This window comes from Homalodisca vitripennis, chromosome 6 (assembly GCF_021130785.1).
Source record: "Homalodisca vitripennis isolate AUS2020 chromosome 6, UT_GWSS_2.1, whole genome shotgun sequence".
In the NCBI taxonomy this organism is placed as follows: domain Eukaryota; kingdom Metazoa; phylum Arthropoda; class Insecta; order Hemiptera; family Cicadellidae; genus Homalodisca; species Homalodisca vitripennis.
The window spans coordinates 66,172,670-66,190,050 of NC_060212.1; the positions used below are offsets into that span (position 1 = coordinate 66,172,670).

The 17,381-nt window shown below is 32.1% G+C and overlaps 1 protein-coding gene across 1 annotated transcript; it reads left to right on the forward strand.

The window, feature by feature from the left end:
• The first annotated feature begins 32 nt into the window (after window positions 1-32).
• LOC124365209 lies at window positions 33-14,715 on the forward strand. Its single transcript, XM_046821167.1, has 7 exons — window positions 33-98; window positions 603-749; window positions 7,017-7,149; window positions 9,993-10,097; window positions 10,764-10,834; window positions 12,363-12,495; window positions 14,608-14,715. Exons 2-7 carry the CDS (start codon window positions 630-632, stop codon window positions 14,667-14,669), a joined length of 624 nt encoding a protein of 207 aa, XP_046677123.1. The 5' UTR covers window positions 33-98; window positions 603-629; the 3' UTR covers window positions 14,670-14,715.
• The last annotated feature ends 2,666 nt before the right edge of the window (window positions 14,716-17,381 follow it).

Genomic DNA, 17,381 nt, shown 5'->3' on the forward strand with positions numbered 1-17,381 from the left:
TAGTAAACGTCTTCATAATAATGTTTATCAAACATTTTTCAGTGCTATTGAAACTATTAATAATTCAGTCAAAAATTGAAACTTTTTTGATTTTTCAGGTATTTATACACATTTTTAATATAAAATCGTTGTATTTTGTGTCACTCCTAAATGTATGGCAATAATATATTTTCTATGTTAACCTTCATGATTCAATGTCAGGTCTAGTGATAGTCTTTAAATTGTTACACACCCGACAGTGAAGGGGAAGGAACCCATAATATATCATTTAGCTAATTGTATCTTTGGATATAATCCAAACTTCGAAATAAGTTTAACATCACTGTGTTTCATTTATCTGCAGTATAATCCTAACTAACTAAAATATAAATGTATTTATAAGACATAGCTCTTACAAGTAGTCCATTTTCTTGTATAATCAAGCCCGTCTGATGAATCATTAGAAGTAAATTTAACAAACATTTATATTATTTTATATTTTTAATATTAAGAAAAAATGCTAAAATATTTCATAGTTTTGTAAGGAGGTGAAAATTATTAGTATGTTTCAGATAAACGTTTTACTGTAAACAAAAAGTTTTAAAGAATACATTTAATTTCAGGAAGGATAAATTCAAAAGTAACTTAGGATGTCCACCCAAAATGCAGCAAATGACTATTCTGACCTCTTGGACTACCTCTCCTTTTCTCAACGTTTTTGCTTCATATCTCTTCGTATTTGTGCCATATTCTTTTCTGTCTTCGTGGTGGTGAGTATTTAATTAAATAAATCAACAGTTAATTTGAGTTAGTTCACAATTTCCTGTTGATACTTTAGTGAAAACATTTTGTTAAGATTATTGTTAATAAAATCTCATATCAAACCAAAATAAATAACAATCGGACACTATTAACGGTGAAAATGCTGAGAAAAGCCAAGCGGAAGTTTTATGGACAACCGTCTCTGTGAGGACCTATTGCTGTGAGGGACATTTACTAATTGTCGAATAAGATGTTACTGTACCTAGTATTATTTTTGTGAAGTATTTGTTTCACAGTTCTGCAACTTTAAATACCTCCTGTTATTTCATGATTTTACGGAGTGTACATAATAATAGTGTTCTAGTAACAAATAGAACTAACAGTAACTCAAAGTGGAATAAAACTCGAAAATATGAAATAATATAGCCTAGCTATAAATCACCATGACCCCATTCCCCTTACAGTTCCAGAGTTTTTGATGTAGTTTAATTCTCTTTAGTACGATATCCAAATAATATTCCGAGAAATAATAGACTTGCTAGAGTTCTCGTAGTCTAGATGAAGAGGGTAGGGATGAGGCACAATCACACAAATTGGGACTCGTACATACAGTAGTGAGGTGAATTAATATGGAGCTACATGAGAGTCTCTAGGAGTGCAGTGGTGGACGAAACGCTGTTGAGGAGGCGATGTTTTACTCAACACGACCAACATATCAATCGGTTGGGAAAGCTAATGTTCAGCGCTATGATCGCTGTGTCTCCGAGGACACTACGATCCGAGCTAGCTTCGATCCGAACTCCACTCTTATCGCCGATCTGCAGACGCTGTCTTCCTCTCCGGACTTATCTCACTTTCATGGTGGATGAGCATCTCCAACCACGCCCAACAGCCTTCAGCACGAGGACTACGCTGACGCCGTGAAGTCGTCTCCCAGCAGTGCTTGACCGGGTTACGTAGTGGCGGGGAGCACGGGGTGTGTTCATACTTCAGGGATACCCGATACCTCGATCAGCGCGCAGACTTTTGGTATCACTGAGAACAATGGTTCTGTCGGATCTTTTCGATAGTTTTTTAAAGATAATTGCAGCTTCAAGTCATGTAAAATAGTACAAGAGCGTTCTCGCTCTGGTGTTGTGCCTGAAAGCATTGGACAAAATATAGGCTCTCAGAATCAAAAGAATAATAATAATAATAATGATTATCGTTAATCAAAATTCCCAAATAGCAAGTAATAAAAATGTGGAAAATGATATTTTATACAATGAGCTAAAATTAGATCTGGTAATATCTGAACACGGATTCACCACTGATTCGCTTTCAGTTTTGGACTTAGTAATTACACTGTAGATAACGCCTACTGCAGCAATAACTTAAAAAGGAGGTGTCTACCTCTAATTGGAAAATTCACTAAGATTCAAACCCATATATTTTTAATTTTGCCCTTATAAAAACTTTGAAGCTTCCATATTAAAAGCTTTTACAGGTGTAAAAATTTCGTGCACATGCATTTTTTGGCCTCTACAGATAATCGACAGATCAATTTAAATTTGTTTTAACTGTATGCCTTTTTGAAGTCTGTGATGAATACAAACAAACAATTTATCCTCATAGGCGACTCCAATATGGATTTAATGAATCTGTGACAACTTTATTCAAACAGATTTCATTATATTTTTAGGGTTCCGGTCTGACGTGGTCCGTGAACTCGCCAGCAAGGGTGACGGTTAGCATAGAATCGGCCATCGTCAATTTGGTTATTAGCATGGCTGTCGTGTCCTTGTCTGAAATGAAGACTAAGATCTATATCTGACCACTACTGGTAGCTCGCTGTGTTGCCGAGTTGTCCTGTCGCTTTCAACCTGTGGTGAATATGACACACTCGGACTGTAACCTTAAAAACGTTCCTTAACTCTCTGAAACAAGACTATTAGTCAAATGTAAAATACGAGTAGATCAATGTCTGCACAAGAAGGGGTTTCAAAATTCTGACACGTTTAGACGCAACAAAAAATACCAAACAAAATGTCAGTAAAAACCAGAAACAAAATAAATCGGAAAGGCAGTTCTGGGACTAACCGACAGAAGTGGTAACATTTTATAACGGTTATATTAAATGGTACATTAATTATTAAATGGTTATTTTTATATTTAAAAAAATGAGACACTTAATTCTTTTCAATAAGAAGTTTTCTACTTTCTGTTACTTGTATACATATAGTTACATTTCATATATTACAATGATCACTGAAATATAAATATTAAAGTTATATATATATATATATATATATATATATATATATATATATATATATATATATATATATGTGTGTGTGTGTGTGTGTTGTGTGTGTGTGTGTGTGTGTGTGTGTGTGTGTGTGTGTGTGTGTGTGTGTACATTTAAATTATTATCATTGATAGTAGTTTCAATAATTTGGTCAGTATCATTTTCACTACAATGTTATATTTCGGGAATAATTACTTAATTTGCATTGTCATTATATTCTGAAAGTGAAATTACGGGTTTATAATACCTGAAATAATAAATAAAACTGTTGGAATAAAATCTTCTTAAATATATTTTAAACACTGCGTTTATTGTTGTTCCATATCTCGTTTTATTTATGTTTTCATCGCTTGATATTGAGAAATTTCTTCAGCTAAATGTATATTAAAATCTTTTTTATGACATTTATTTTTTAAATGAATGTAAGGTAAGGCCCACTGTAATTTAGTGAAGGTTATAAATATAATAAACAAAAAGACTAATTTTTATTCCAGGATTAAATTACACTACGGGTTTCTTAACTAGAAAAAATTTAATCAATCCATTTACAATCCTTTTTTAAATCCCATCAGGACGAAACTAGTAGTGAACTGGAATGTGAATAATAATAATAACCGTCCTGAAATGTAATTTAGAATCTGATGTGCTTTAAATACTGCTATTAAATTACCCAGTCATGGGTGCCAGTTAATACGTTTGACATTGGATTCATTATTAAATAAAATAGTAGTTCGTAGATTTATTCAAACCAGTATTTTGACCAAGTGGACGACACAATTTTACTTGATAAGCCGTACAGTTGGGGGATCAGAGGAATCCCTTTGGCTTGGATACAGTCATATCAGTGAGACTGCAGTAAGCAGTTCCAGGTTTCGGGCTATTCGTCTCGGTCGTCAAAATTAAAATATGGGGATCCCGCAAGATTCAATCCTTGGACCTGTCCTATTTCCTATTTATTTAACCACGTATGTCAAGAGTACATGTGGGATATGCAACGCAATTGTAAGATGACAACCTCACTTTTAGGGTGGAATCAAAAGACCTGTTGGATATAACAGCGCACACTGACCTAAATGATTTCTTCTAATATTTTGAATATATCAATCTTATATCAAATTAATCTAAATTAACTTATATGATGTTTATTGGCTGAAAACTAAACGATTGCCTAAGGTCTGTATTGATTGGAGATGAACCATTATCTGAAACTAAGTGTAGTAAACTCCCCGGTGTCCACAATGATTAACATTTATCGTGTAATTTACAAATTTGCAATATTTGCAACTAAGTTTCATCCAATTTCTTTTTTATTAGGAAGTGTTTCCAGATACTGCAATAAATTTGTATTAAAATTGCTTACTATTTACTTATTTCTTCCCACATTTTCTAATGGAGTTATCCCGTGGCGTGGTTGTGGAAATGTAGATGTTTAAAGATTATTTATAGTGAGATAGAATCGTCTTCGTATAATCAATAGTTTGGGTTACCGAGTCATGCAGGGAATCCTTCAGTGAGCTCTAACTACTGATACTACCTAGCATGTACGTCATTGAAATCACCATGTTCTAACGATTTATGTGCTAACTGTTGCTGGGCAGGGGTGTTCATGGGTATGATGCAAGAACCAAACAAAAGTATATATAATTTTATTTTTCTATAAAGACAGTCCTGATCCTCACCGAGTTATGAAACCCAAGAGGGTGACCGTGCTCTTTACGAGTTTCGGATCCCTAAAGGTGGTTTCTGGCCTCTCCATGAACACATTTTGACAAAGTCTGAGATTTAAAAATGCGGTATTTTTAGCAAAGTTAATGGTATTTTATATACCAATTCACATACTGTGCGAAAATGTGTGTGTTGCAGCGGAAATCTGCTGCTTCTACCCACGAATTCCTTTGCTGAAGAAACGACTCGAAGTCGAAACAGCAATTCATCGCAAATATTTTAAATCGTTAGTTCAAAGAAAAAGACTTTGCACTGACACACGATTTAATTGCGTTATGACCGTCACAAAGTAATGTATTCCAAAAGAGTCTCCGTGCTCATAGTGAGATTCTGCCGACTTTAATCGATCAGAATTTTAGATGAAATCATAGAAGACTTCTCAGTTAGTGACTTTTAGGAACGCAGTAATTAATTTATGTAAACCCAAAAGTAGTTTAAAACCAGGCATCCCTTTCTAAACCCTTTATAAGATCCCATATACTTCTGAATTCAATAATGATCCATGGCCCCTCCTGTTTAAACTAATAATTTTTACTATACGAGGCCTTGAAACCCAAGGTCATAGATTTTAAAACCTGATCATTTTATTGTATTATGTCACTTTCATTGTGCAAAATAATTACTAATGATATAATTTTACCCGATTTCACTTTGTTTTTAAGGTACTGAACTGATAGATAGATTTTAAATAACGCAATAAAAAAATTAATTTAAACGTCAATGTCTACCTAAACACCACATTTTTGTGTCATCGGCGAATTATAACTTTCTTTTTAGACATTGCGGGGGAAGCCAAAACAATTTGTAACATTCCTAAATAAGGATATGATACAAAGAAGGCTGGGTAAAATTATGTATATAAACATAGAAAGACAGAGTAACCTTTAGTGACACATGGCTTTACGCATAGTTAAAATTTCTCAACAATCATAATTTTTTTATTAATTGACAACAATAAGAAAAATAAGGCAAATCTTAAGTACAAATAATATTATAACTATGGAAAAAGCCTACCATCTGTCACAAAATACAAATTTCCAAGTGGATTGAATTTAAGATGAATATGTCGACAAAGTTAATTTGTAAAATTTAATCAAATATTAACAACTTTAACCAATTTACCTAATTAAATATTTGTTTTTATTTTGGATGTTGATTTTTATTACTTTGTTATAGCGCTGTGTATTATGGTTAGTTTATTTTCCTGAAGACAATTTAAACCGAAATATAGAATTTTTCATGTAACATAATTTTACTTTCTTTCTTAAGACATATAGTGTCCAATATGAAAGTCAAGCACATGATTTTACTGTGACGCGACTGTTTATCGTAGAACGCTCGGACGACCTGGTTGTATAATATGGTGGGAGCTCTGCTCCTCAAAACGCGCCCAGTTTTAGTTCGCTCCTAGCTGCATGAGTGGTAGGACGTGTCTTTGCATGAAGTTTGCCTTTTTAATGCGTCACGGCGGGTTAAAACGCTCGCTGGAACCGGTATACGCGATCAAGTTTTATGAGCGGTTCGGGAACAATGCAACGGAAACTTATCAAATGCTTCAAAAGATCTTTCGAGATCTCAATGCGGAAGGCGGCCTCAGAATCTTCTCCCACACCAAAAATGGCATTCATGAGTAATTTCGCATCACAAAAATGCTGGATGTCGTCTTCACGGTTCATAAATCGTCAATTTTGAGTTTGTAGCACAAGGACAATCTGTCAATGAGCGTTGTACCTGGAGGTGCTCAAGATACTAAATAGTTTTGAGCGTAAGTCTTGAAATCAAAAACGTCTTTAAGCTCCAAGCCACGACAATGCCTCCAGCTACACCGCCTTCACCGTTACCTATTACCTGACCCAGAACACGACACCCGTGGTGTCCCTGTCTCTTCACAGTCTTGACTTGGGATGAAACAATTTGTTTTTTGTTCCGCTGATTGAAGAGAAAGCTGAAAAGAAAGCACTGGGAGTCGTTGGGGAACATCCAACCTCACGTTATAAGGTTCCTAAGTGGCACTCAAGACGAGGATTTCCAGAGTGTTTTCCAGGCATGGCAGAATCGTCTCCGCAGGTGTAGTGATGCAGGAGGAGATTATTTTGAAGGATTTTAACTGTTTGTAACAAACGCATGAATAAGTTTATTTTTCTTCGTAGATGTGCATTACTTTCATAATGCACTCTGTATACATAAAATATTGCATAGTATTGAAAAACCTTATATGCATTTTCTAATATGTTCCCAATAAATTATTGGTTTCGGATTTTAGATATGGTTTGTCACCGTAGTCTTCTTGTTACTTCTACTGGTAGTCTTTCCAAGCAAGGAGCAGGTAAGAGCCAGTATGATCGAGTTTGAACAAAGGCAGCAACAGCGACATTCTCAAAGTCCTGAAGGTGGTGGTGAGTTTCCTTTCGTGATTCATAAACGTAATGATAGGGGAGATACGAAATCCAACAGCAGGAATTTCGCATTCAAAAAGTATTTTTAATAACATATATTTGTTTCTGTGCACTAATATTAATAAGTTTCCAATTTTTTTTAAGTTTAACTATAAAATTTTTCCCCTCATAGAAAGTGAAGCTATTATAAAGCAGCTTAATTTATACTTTAAAAATCGTTTTCAAAAAGAAATTCGAGTTCAAATCCAATGACGAACACTGAGTTGTATGGGGTGTAAATAAATAAAATGGTAAAAACACTTATACAGAAAACTAAGTGAGAAATTAAGAAAACGCTATATTATTGAATAATATACATTCTATTTTATTCTATAACTTGTTTAATTAATTTTTGAATCTCTGAGGTTAATTCGTTATTAAAAACCATTCCTAATAATATATATCTGCAAGCGTATTATAATTTTGAGCAGACAGTATACCCGAGTCGAAATTTATGTTATCTTGAATTTAAATAATACAAATATGTTAAAAATAACTAAGCATGATATTTAAGTGAACATAGACTGAAATAGACCGTTGACAAACTTTAACTATTGTGAATGAATCATTTATCAAATCAATCAATTGTATTCACTGCGTGTAATTATGTATTATATTATTTGTTAAAGAAATAATTGGAATATATTGGGTGCTCGTAACGCATGACCACCAGATATACTCGTAAACCCATTCCAGAAAACGTTACCCTGGCTCATCCCCACTCCACGAGTAGTAACTATCGTTGAGGGAGTATATTATAAATCGATGGTAGTTGCACATAAACCAAGAACCCATGCTATATTAAACTTCCCATATATTATCATTCTTAGCACTATCCTCCCATTACCCACTACTAACCAAACTAAAATGTCAAAAGTTCAGTCGCTTAGCGTAATACGAAAGTTTCCAGCCGACCATATCTCCTCAATTCATTTAGACTCTCAGTTATAAATAGACAATCGGTGGTTGTAATAAACTTAGGTGTGATAAAATATTATATCCTCTGTTTTTTAACCCTCAGCCGTTCCAAACTTAGTTATAACTATTTCCAATGACTTAAGGATCTCGGAAAATTCTCCGGTTAAATATACTTCTTATGGATTCTGTTTGTTACCAAAAGTATTTATTGGCCGAGCGTTAGCAAAGCCTATCACTTCTGGGGCTGGAAATAGCATTTCTGTCTCTATTACTTTCCGCATGATATCTGGAAAACAAATTATTCTATAAACTCTAAACTGTGCTTGAAACAGACAGGAATGTCTTAGTTTCTGCATATACGAGAATGAGTTCCGTGATGTTACATGTGCAAACACGACATATGACTGAGCATTGTTGAAGTATAACACTCAGAAGGCTGACAATTACAATTTTACTCCGGGAGATGTAAATATTTCTTATACGTTTGATTGTGTGTCGTTCTATTATATATCAATAACGAAACAAATGTGGTCTTTCTGACCGTTTATGTGATAATGCTTTATATAAGGAAACTAGAGACCTGAAACCTAGTGCATAGCTTTATCTGGGTTTAAGCACAAACTCTATTGAGTTTGGTTTTAAAAAGTCAAAGGGCAGTCCACTTTTTTGTGTATTAATTCGTTATAGTCTAGGAGTCGAGATCAGATTTTCACTTTATAAGCACACAACCTAGTTTTATTTTTAAAGAAATAGATCGTTGTGAACAGTCACAGTCACATAGTCACACTAGTTTGTGAAAGTCATAATAAAAAAGTGTCAAAGGATTAAACAAAATATTTTGCTGAGCTTGAATTTTTTATAGCCTGACACTTACAGTGGGACACATATATAATAGTTTTGTTACCATGAGATCACTAGAGATTAAAAGCGTCAGTGGAAAGTTCTGTATATACGGGCAGCTGAAGTTAATTAAATATTTATTTACGCTTCTGATGGTTGGTTTTAATTGTGTCAAGCTACAACAACTGCAACAAATTATCATTTCATAATTTTAACCCTTTTTATACCTTCCAGTTCTGACCTTCTTAAACCTAAAGTGGCCGAAAATATATTTCTTACATAATGGAAATTTCTTAATCAATTTCAATTAAAAACCAGACTGTGTTTATACTATACAAATAGCTTTTTCGTATTTTTTAATTATTTTTGTTACATTTGAAATTTAGCTGAGTTGCTTCGACTATCTTCAACGTACGTTTATGTAAATATAATTAAAATTCAAAAAGAAATACTTTTTGCATAATGAAACAATTATAATCCAGAAACAAATTACTTTCTAAAAGTTTATTAACTATTAGCTGAAATATATATATATATATATATGTGTGTGTGTGTGTGTGTGTGTGTGTGTGTGTGTGTGTGTGTGTGTGTGTGTGTGTTGTTTGACTAAAACATGTTCTAGCATTTAAAAAATTGTTCCCTTACGACTACCTTTTAAACTTAAAAAAGCACTGTAAGGTTTACTTGTGTTTATATTTATTAACGAATATTCAAGGCTCTCGAGGCTGAGATTGTTAGAAAAAATCCTGTTTGTATTTTATCGTACCGATACATGCACAACAATTAGGCATAGCATAATATTTTTAATTCTTAAAATCACTACTAGAAAATAATCCAATTTTCATATATTTAGAATTATTCTTATAAATTATTGTGATACGGTTACCACTGATACTATACGTAATATTACATTATTCTGTTACTCATATCAATATTCATTATAGCTACATGTATAATTTGTTTAAAAACCATTAATATTTTTTGGATATTAAGACATATTTGCACAGTCGATTAATTCTTACTTTCCATATAATATGTTGAGATAGATCCAATGCACCAATCTCAACACGACCCTGAAAGTCCTGCCACATCCCAAGGCGCGAAAAGACCCTCGGTGTCAATTGATCACCTCAGATTTAGTGAACCAATGGGTACGTATGTTCGTATTTTGTACAGCTTTTAGGTGTTACCAACAAAACAGTGTTATTTCTCCAAGCGTGTACGATGGTAGTAAGCTAACGACAGCGTACTGACGTTAAATATTATACTCTATTCTGGTATTTTCGTACCAACTTAAATAACAAGTAAAACAAGTCGATTCCTATTTTATTCTAATGCCTGAGTATATATATATATATATATATATATATATATATATATATATATATATATATATATAAGATACCATAGAAAGTTTTATAAGGTATAACAGAAAGTTATACTAATTTCACCGTAAATATAAGTTTTATAATTATTTCACTTATACATTTCTGTACGAGATATTTTGTAGACTTGTTTTGACTTTATTTTGTAAGACAGTTCACGCTTCTGATACTATTCCATTCTAATGAAAGACGAGCAGATGCGTTTGTTAAGTAAATAAGTTTGTTTACACTCACATTAAATCCATAGTGGACCATTAGAACTATGAATCTTATACATGGAAAATTAAAAATAAAATTAATTAATTAAAGTGAACGTAATTAAATTTTTTTAAATAGTTTAATACACATGCTATGGACATGCGATTACGAAAACGCGGCATTAATTATAGAATATTTGAAGCAACAAAGTCTGATTACTTGCATATGTTTCAGGTATACTTTCCTTGACCTTCAGCAGTTTAGTGTGTTATATGGGAGTGACAAGGGTAGCTGCCATTGTTATTGTAAGTTGTAACCACAAATAGGTACGTTAAACACATTCGATTTAGTTTAGTGTAGGAAAAAGATAGAACAATATTAGTACTTCACTTCTTTAGTACCTCTATAGACCAAGGAGTGTTCTTTAAATATAAACACTGCTGGTTCAGTTCAGATTTGAAGGCATTTGCAGACTAAATGTATAAATTGCAAAATATTAATGAGCACCCCTATATTATTATTGAACAGGATAATATATTTAGATAAACTTAACTTGTATCTCTTTGCCAGACGGTTTTAAATTTCTATTGCTACATTACATATAACGCAGTCATAAAACATCTGTAGTAGTACGCATATTACAAAAATTGTACACGACTCATAGTTACTATTTTATTTGTGTAACTCGTTAGCATAAATCCATTTTGTTAGCGAAGGGGTTTTGTTATACATGATATCACAAAATATTGACAACTGATAAAATATGAAGTGTATTGGAGAAAACCATGTATTTTTTATTTATTCTCTTTAAAAAGTCAACATTTAAGAGATTATTTAAGTCTATACTAAAGAATTTAAACTAAACATTTAAGACATTTTAGTTTTTTTTTTTAATATAGTTATTTTATCAAAACGTGTATTTAACGCTGTATGCAAAATTTTATCGTGTTATTAAAAATTTGTTCCGTGCATTTCAAATATTTTAACTATATAATTTTTTAAGACAGTTTAAAGAAAACCATTCTTAGTTTTTTGTACATTTAGTAATAGGTCGCTCAAATGTATTATTTTAGTGAAATAAACCAAATAGTCAAATTTCTTCTAAAACTTAATAGTTAATTAAACTGTATAACTAGCCTCATACTTATTCAGGGGGTTATTTTTTCTGTTTTACCTATAAGGCTAAATCTACTACCACGTCGAATGGATAAAACTACACTGAAAAATAAATAGGAATGATAACAACTACAGATCACTAAATGCAGAAGCACCAGTCAATAAAGAGAAAATGGAAAATATACTTTGGGATTGTAAAGATTTGTTATGCTAAATTCATAACCATTTTAATATTACTTCCCTGAATACGGATAAAGGTTGCAAAACGTACTTATTATTCCATATGACGAAGCGATGCTACAGTAGTTTTAAGTAGGAAGTGTAGTATATTTTAATAAGGCCCAAATAAAAGTAGCTTAATATAAAAATTTCAATTTTTCTTAATGATTTGTATTTGGGAAATTTATATTATGTGGCTATAAAATTATAAAAAAAAATATATTTTCCTAACCCAAAATTGATTTCGTTGCATAATGAACTTCATCTGCTAAAATAAAGTGTTTTCATTCATTTATGTATGCATTTTAGATGTGATAAAACGTTGCTTTTGAATTTTTTCACAATACAAATGAAAACAGTGTTTCTCTATTGTTTAAATCATGAATATTATCTATATCAATTTACTATTAGTGATCGTAAAAACATTACTCGCAATGTGGAGTTATAATTGAGTTATTTATATTAATTTAACTGTTGACTCATTTTCTTTATTTCCAGGACGATGCAGAGCTATTGAAAATATCAGATTTGGTTATTATGTTTGGCATAGTTTCTTTCCTGATCCCAACAATTAGAAAGCCTTTACGAAGCAAGGATGTGCAGTATATAGTTTGCTCAATGTTTTGCAACAGTAAGTATCAAGCATTACTGAAAAGCTGTATTATGCAATTGAGTAGAATATAACATTACCGTGTCTTTAAATTAACTACATAATATAGTGGGCATAAAGCATGAGTACGTGCACTAAAAGTCATAAATATTGTACAAATGCATAGACGCTAGTGTGTTGTAAAAATTATAAAGACTATATTCATCCGCAATTCACTTGAATACATTCACTCTCTTTTAATCCACAGCTAGTTACATAAATTAATTATTGTAAAAAAAGCTAAAAACAAAACGAGTAGGGGAAGGGTGCGTGAAACTTTGACTGAGACTGTGGGATGGGGTTAGCTATTTTGAGCTATTTTAGGTGATTAGAGATGGCAATTTTTATTAATTTCTATCGAACTCAAGATTTAGTTTAAAACCGCCATGAAGTATTTACGTAATTCCTAAATATCGATCGTTCAATAGTAAATAGAAAATAATACAGTAATTTTTGCTATGCTTCTATTTTATCTTTCTTCTTATTCAATTTTAAGTAATACCATGGTATATTACTAATAATTAATAGTTTATGGCCATGAATCTTACCAATAAAATAGGCTAACGCTTCTAAAGAATTCAAAATTATATTTGATTATTCAGTGGTCTTGTTTTACGTAGTAATATGTACGTCAGAATTAACCTTCATATAAATATCCAAACATTGAGACTTACAAAAGATGGTATATTTTGAGTGTAAACATAAAATTTAATGAAAATTTTCTTAGTTTTTTTAAAAATATCTCATTGTAGAATGACATTTATAAATTCTAAATGTAAAAGGATAAATGTTTCCTAATAATAGTACTTAGTGTTCATATAGTTAAAAATATGAGCAGATATAAATTACCATTTTGAATTAACAGTATTATAAGTGTTCAAGTTTGTTTTTGCCGGTTTGATTTAGCTATGTCTATATAGCTGGGTTTACTTATGTGGAGTTCTTTTATTGATTCAAAAGTATTATTACTAGACACCCAGAAAGTTATTTGATTCCTCCTTGTGTGATTTACCCAAAACAAATATGTTGTAATGCTTCATATTAATATTACATTAATTATTCCTGACCATCAAAAGAAAGGAAAGGTGTAGAAGAGAATTAACTAGTTGGATATTTGAATGTCGAATTAAGTTCCAGCTCACCTTCCTTTCATTGCAGAGTTTGGTATCTGACGGTTGATAAGGCAATGAGACTGCCACTTCACCTATATATATATATGTGTATATCTGATGTCAAAACGGTGCATGTGTTCGTTTTAGGCTTCTTCGTCGTTGACTTCTTTTCAGACGAACATGACTCCAGATACCAGGAGTTAAGTCTGAGACAGCGTCAGATACCAGACACTGCAATAAAAGGAATATGAACTGGAGCTAAATTCAACATTAAAATTGGGTCAACCCTTCCTACCATAGCTAAGTTCTGTGTAGCTATATATGTTGTTAATTAGTAATCTTTTGCACCTTCATCGTCCAGAACTACCATATAATCTAATGAGTAGTGCTAAAACATTCTTACACCTACACAGAATGTTACTAGAAGCATTATTACAAATAATAAAAAACTTAAGGAAAACACAATCGCGTTATACAAGAAATACTCAAACGTTACGTGTAAAATTCAACATGACATACTTCTAAAGAGTAAACATGCTGGCCGGCGGCGGAACTGATATTATACACTGTACATGACAGGGTTTGTAATGTGACGTTCCACCGCATCAGTCTACATGTGCGCTATGTATAAATTATTTTGTATTCTGAGCGTTAATTTTAATTATATGTGATATAGTCTTATCGATTATTATGTCTACAATGACGTTCTGTACACGTGTAAGGGTTTAAAAATGACTCTCTTAACGTACAACCCGATAACACGCATTGTAAGAAGCAACTGATTGACTGAATATTTGTGAGATGTCCTTTTTTAAATTATGAGTTTGTTTATTCCAGATTAAATTTGTCCAGAGTAACAAATATGCTATCGGGAAAATTAAAAACCATAATAATATCAGTCTGATTCACAATTAATGCTTATACTTTTGATAATTTTATGATAAGTTTTCTTAATAATGTATACTAATTTTACTTGTTTCAGTTTTCAACATTTATGGGATTTGGATATTGTGGAGCTACTATAGGGAAATTCGGAACAAATAGGCTTATTGATAAAATTACAAAGACGATTAAACACCTATGAAACCAATCGAAATTATTTATTAGTTTAAACTACGCTAAGTAAACCATTGTAGATTTACAGCATACAATATTTTCCTAATAATTTGCTTATTAACACGGAATACGGAATGATCATGCATGTCAATGGATATGGTGTCGCTGAGCGTTAGCGAACGTTTTTACATCGGCGTTAAGGTTTAATCGTGATGGCAATAAGAAAACGATTCAGTAATTAAAATGTACACAAACGGAGTACAATTATATACCATTTTATCATGTCTTAAAATTTTAGTGGATTGGTTGGTACGACATTCTTTCGGGCTCCTCGACACTTCATTGTATTATTTTTATTTTAACAAGATAGTTTGATGGTGGTGCACGTCCCTCAATGGGATTTAGCTGAGCGCTAGCAAAGCATATAATATAGTGATACATCCCGATAATGAGTAGAAATATTAACTTATAGTTTTGTATGTTTTACTTGCCTATAAAGTTTCAAGTAAAACTCTTCTAATGTCTTTCTTTCTATCTGTAAGCTATATTAGTCGTCAAGAAAGAAATGATCTATAGACTTACAATTCGGCATGCAACTTCAGCGAAGCCTGTGGCGTGGCGTACTTTATCCTTGGTTTTTATAAAAACAGTCAAGCCAAATACATTCATTTAATTGCAGTAGTACCAACTCCTATGAGTTGGAGATTTAATTACTGATCCAATGAAATAATGTGGGTACGGCGAGCAAAGGTTAATTTTGGGAATATTGTTTATTTCAAACATTTGATGAAACATTTCTATAATTATGCAAATAATATTGTATATCAGTAGGATAATATTTTTCTAAGATAAGATAGATTCTTCTTATATCTTGAAGATTATTTTAAACATATTTCTGATTTCTGCAAGGATAGGCTTTGGATTCAAGAAGTTATTGTGACGTACACGAATAAATGATATTACGTTAGGGTTGCAGGTGGTAATTCGGAGGAGTTAAACTAGATTGGTGGTGACGCCTCATGATAGAAGTCATTCACCAAACACCTTGCAAATGGTATCAATGTAGATTCAGCTAATTGCACTTTATGCATTCCCCACTTTAAAAACATGACTGATCTTCTCAGCTACATTCTTTTGAAAGCTTTAGCGACACGTTTTACCTTTACAGAACCATTCTATCAACACTATTTTGGTTTGTTCACTTCGTGGATGTTATTATTAATTTTCTTTCCAAAGTTAAAACAGTAAAGTTTGAATACTGAACAAATTGAATATACAATAAATATTTAAAAAATACACTTCCAGAGGTCACGTAAGTTGTAAATAGGTATCTCTTAACATTAGACACTACACCGTTACTTACTAAATTTGTAACTTCAAACTTAACCAAAAATTAAAACTAAGTGCAAAATTAAGTTTGGTGGTAAAAAGAGTGAATGGGGGAAACAAGGACGAATTGGATACAGAACTGAACAAATAAAGGTGGAGAGTAATCACATACTTGATGTACAAGCACACTGAGATGGTGAAAACTTAGCTGAGAACGTGAAGAGAAGTCTTATTTTAAGCCTTATTCTGTCCAGCCACATGGCTACGGACATTTGCGAGGATCTTATAAAATATAATACGGGGAAGGGTCGTGACAGTAGGTCAGTGTTACTGATAAAAAGTGCACTGCCACAGACAAGATTTGAGCTCTATCTCTAACTCAATTCCAAAGTCTGGCGTCTTAGACCGCTCGGCAGTCGTCATTTCCAATTGCTTGGATAGTTGTAGTCTTTGACAGACTGTGTAATTTATATTTATTATATCCAGGGTATTCAAAACTTAGTCTACTTTAGCTACATACTATTAAATGGTTTCGACAATTTTGTTGCACTCTCAGCTAATGAAGATTTACTAATTTTTACGTAGGCCTAATATCAAAGATACATAAATTCAAAGATTTTTAGTTAATTCAAATTAACACATTAGTTTTCAATTATTATTTCCTGTTACTTTATTCTAAACTATACGTGTAGGTAGGTACCTTTATAACCCAACGATGTGCTTCATAAGGTATACATAACATTTTCCTAAAAGAACACTCGAACTGAAACTAGCTTATAACAGAGACTAAAATTATCCAACAAATTATAGATCTAAAGGGTGGTTTACGTGTGTCCAGAAAGATAATTATTAATTTTTGATACATTGGAATGTTGGTAATTTTATTTTAATCATCTAAAACCATACGCGCTTAATAAATAAGTTTTCATCAGAGAAAATACATACGAAATATGCAAATCGTGGCTTAAATCACTTGTACGATTACTCTAGAGGAGGGGACAACCTGATATACAATAACAAATAACTGCTGCGCCAATCAAAAGTGGCAATACTAACTCTACTATACCTTTATTTAATGGTGAAACAACATGTTGTATTTATAAGAAAGATCAAAGACGTAATTCTCGTTCCAAATAGTGTATACTGCATAACAGTTACGAATATGTGTAGAATTGGGTAAGATGCTTACTGTAAATAAAATAAATAATGAGATGCTCCTTGAAAAGATAAATAATATAACTGTAATATGATAGAGATAACAACAGAAAAATATCATATTAAAATACAAGGAACGTAATTTAATAAACAATCAGTGCAATTGTAATCATTATTTACGTAAGTTATAAAAAAGACAGTAATATAAATCAAATG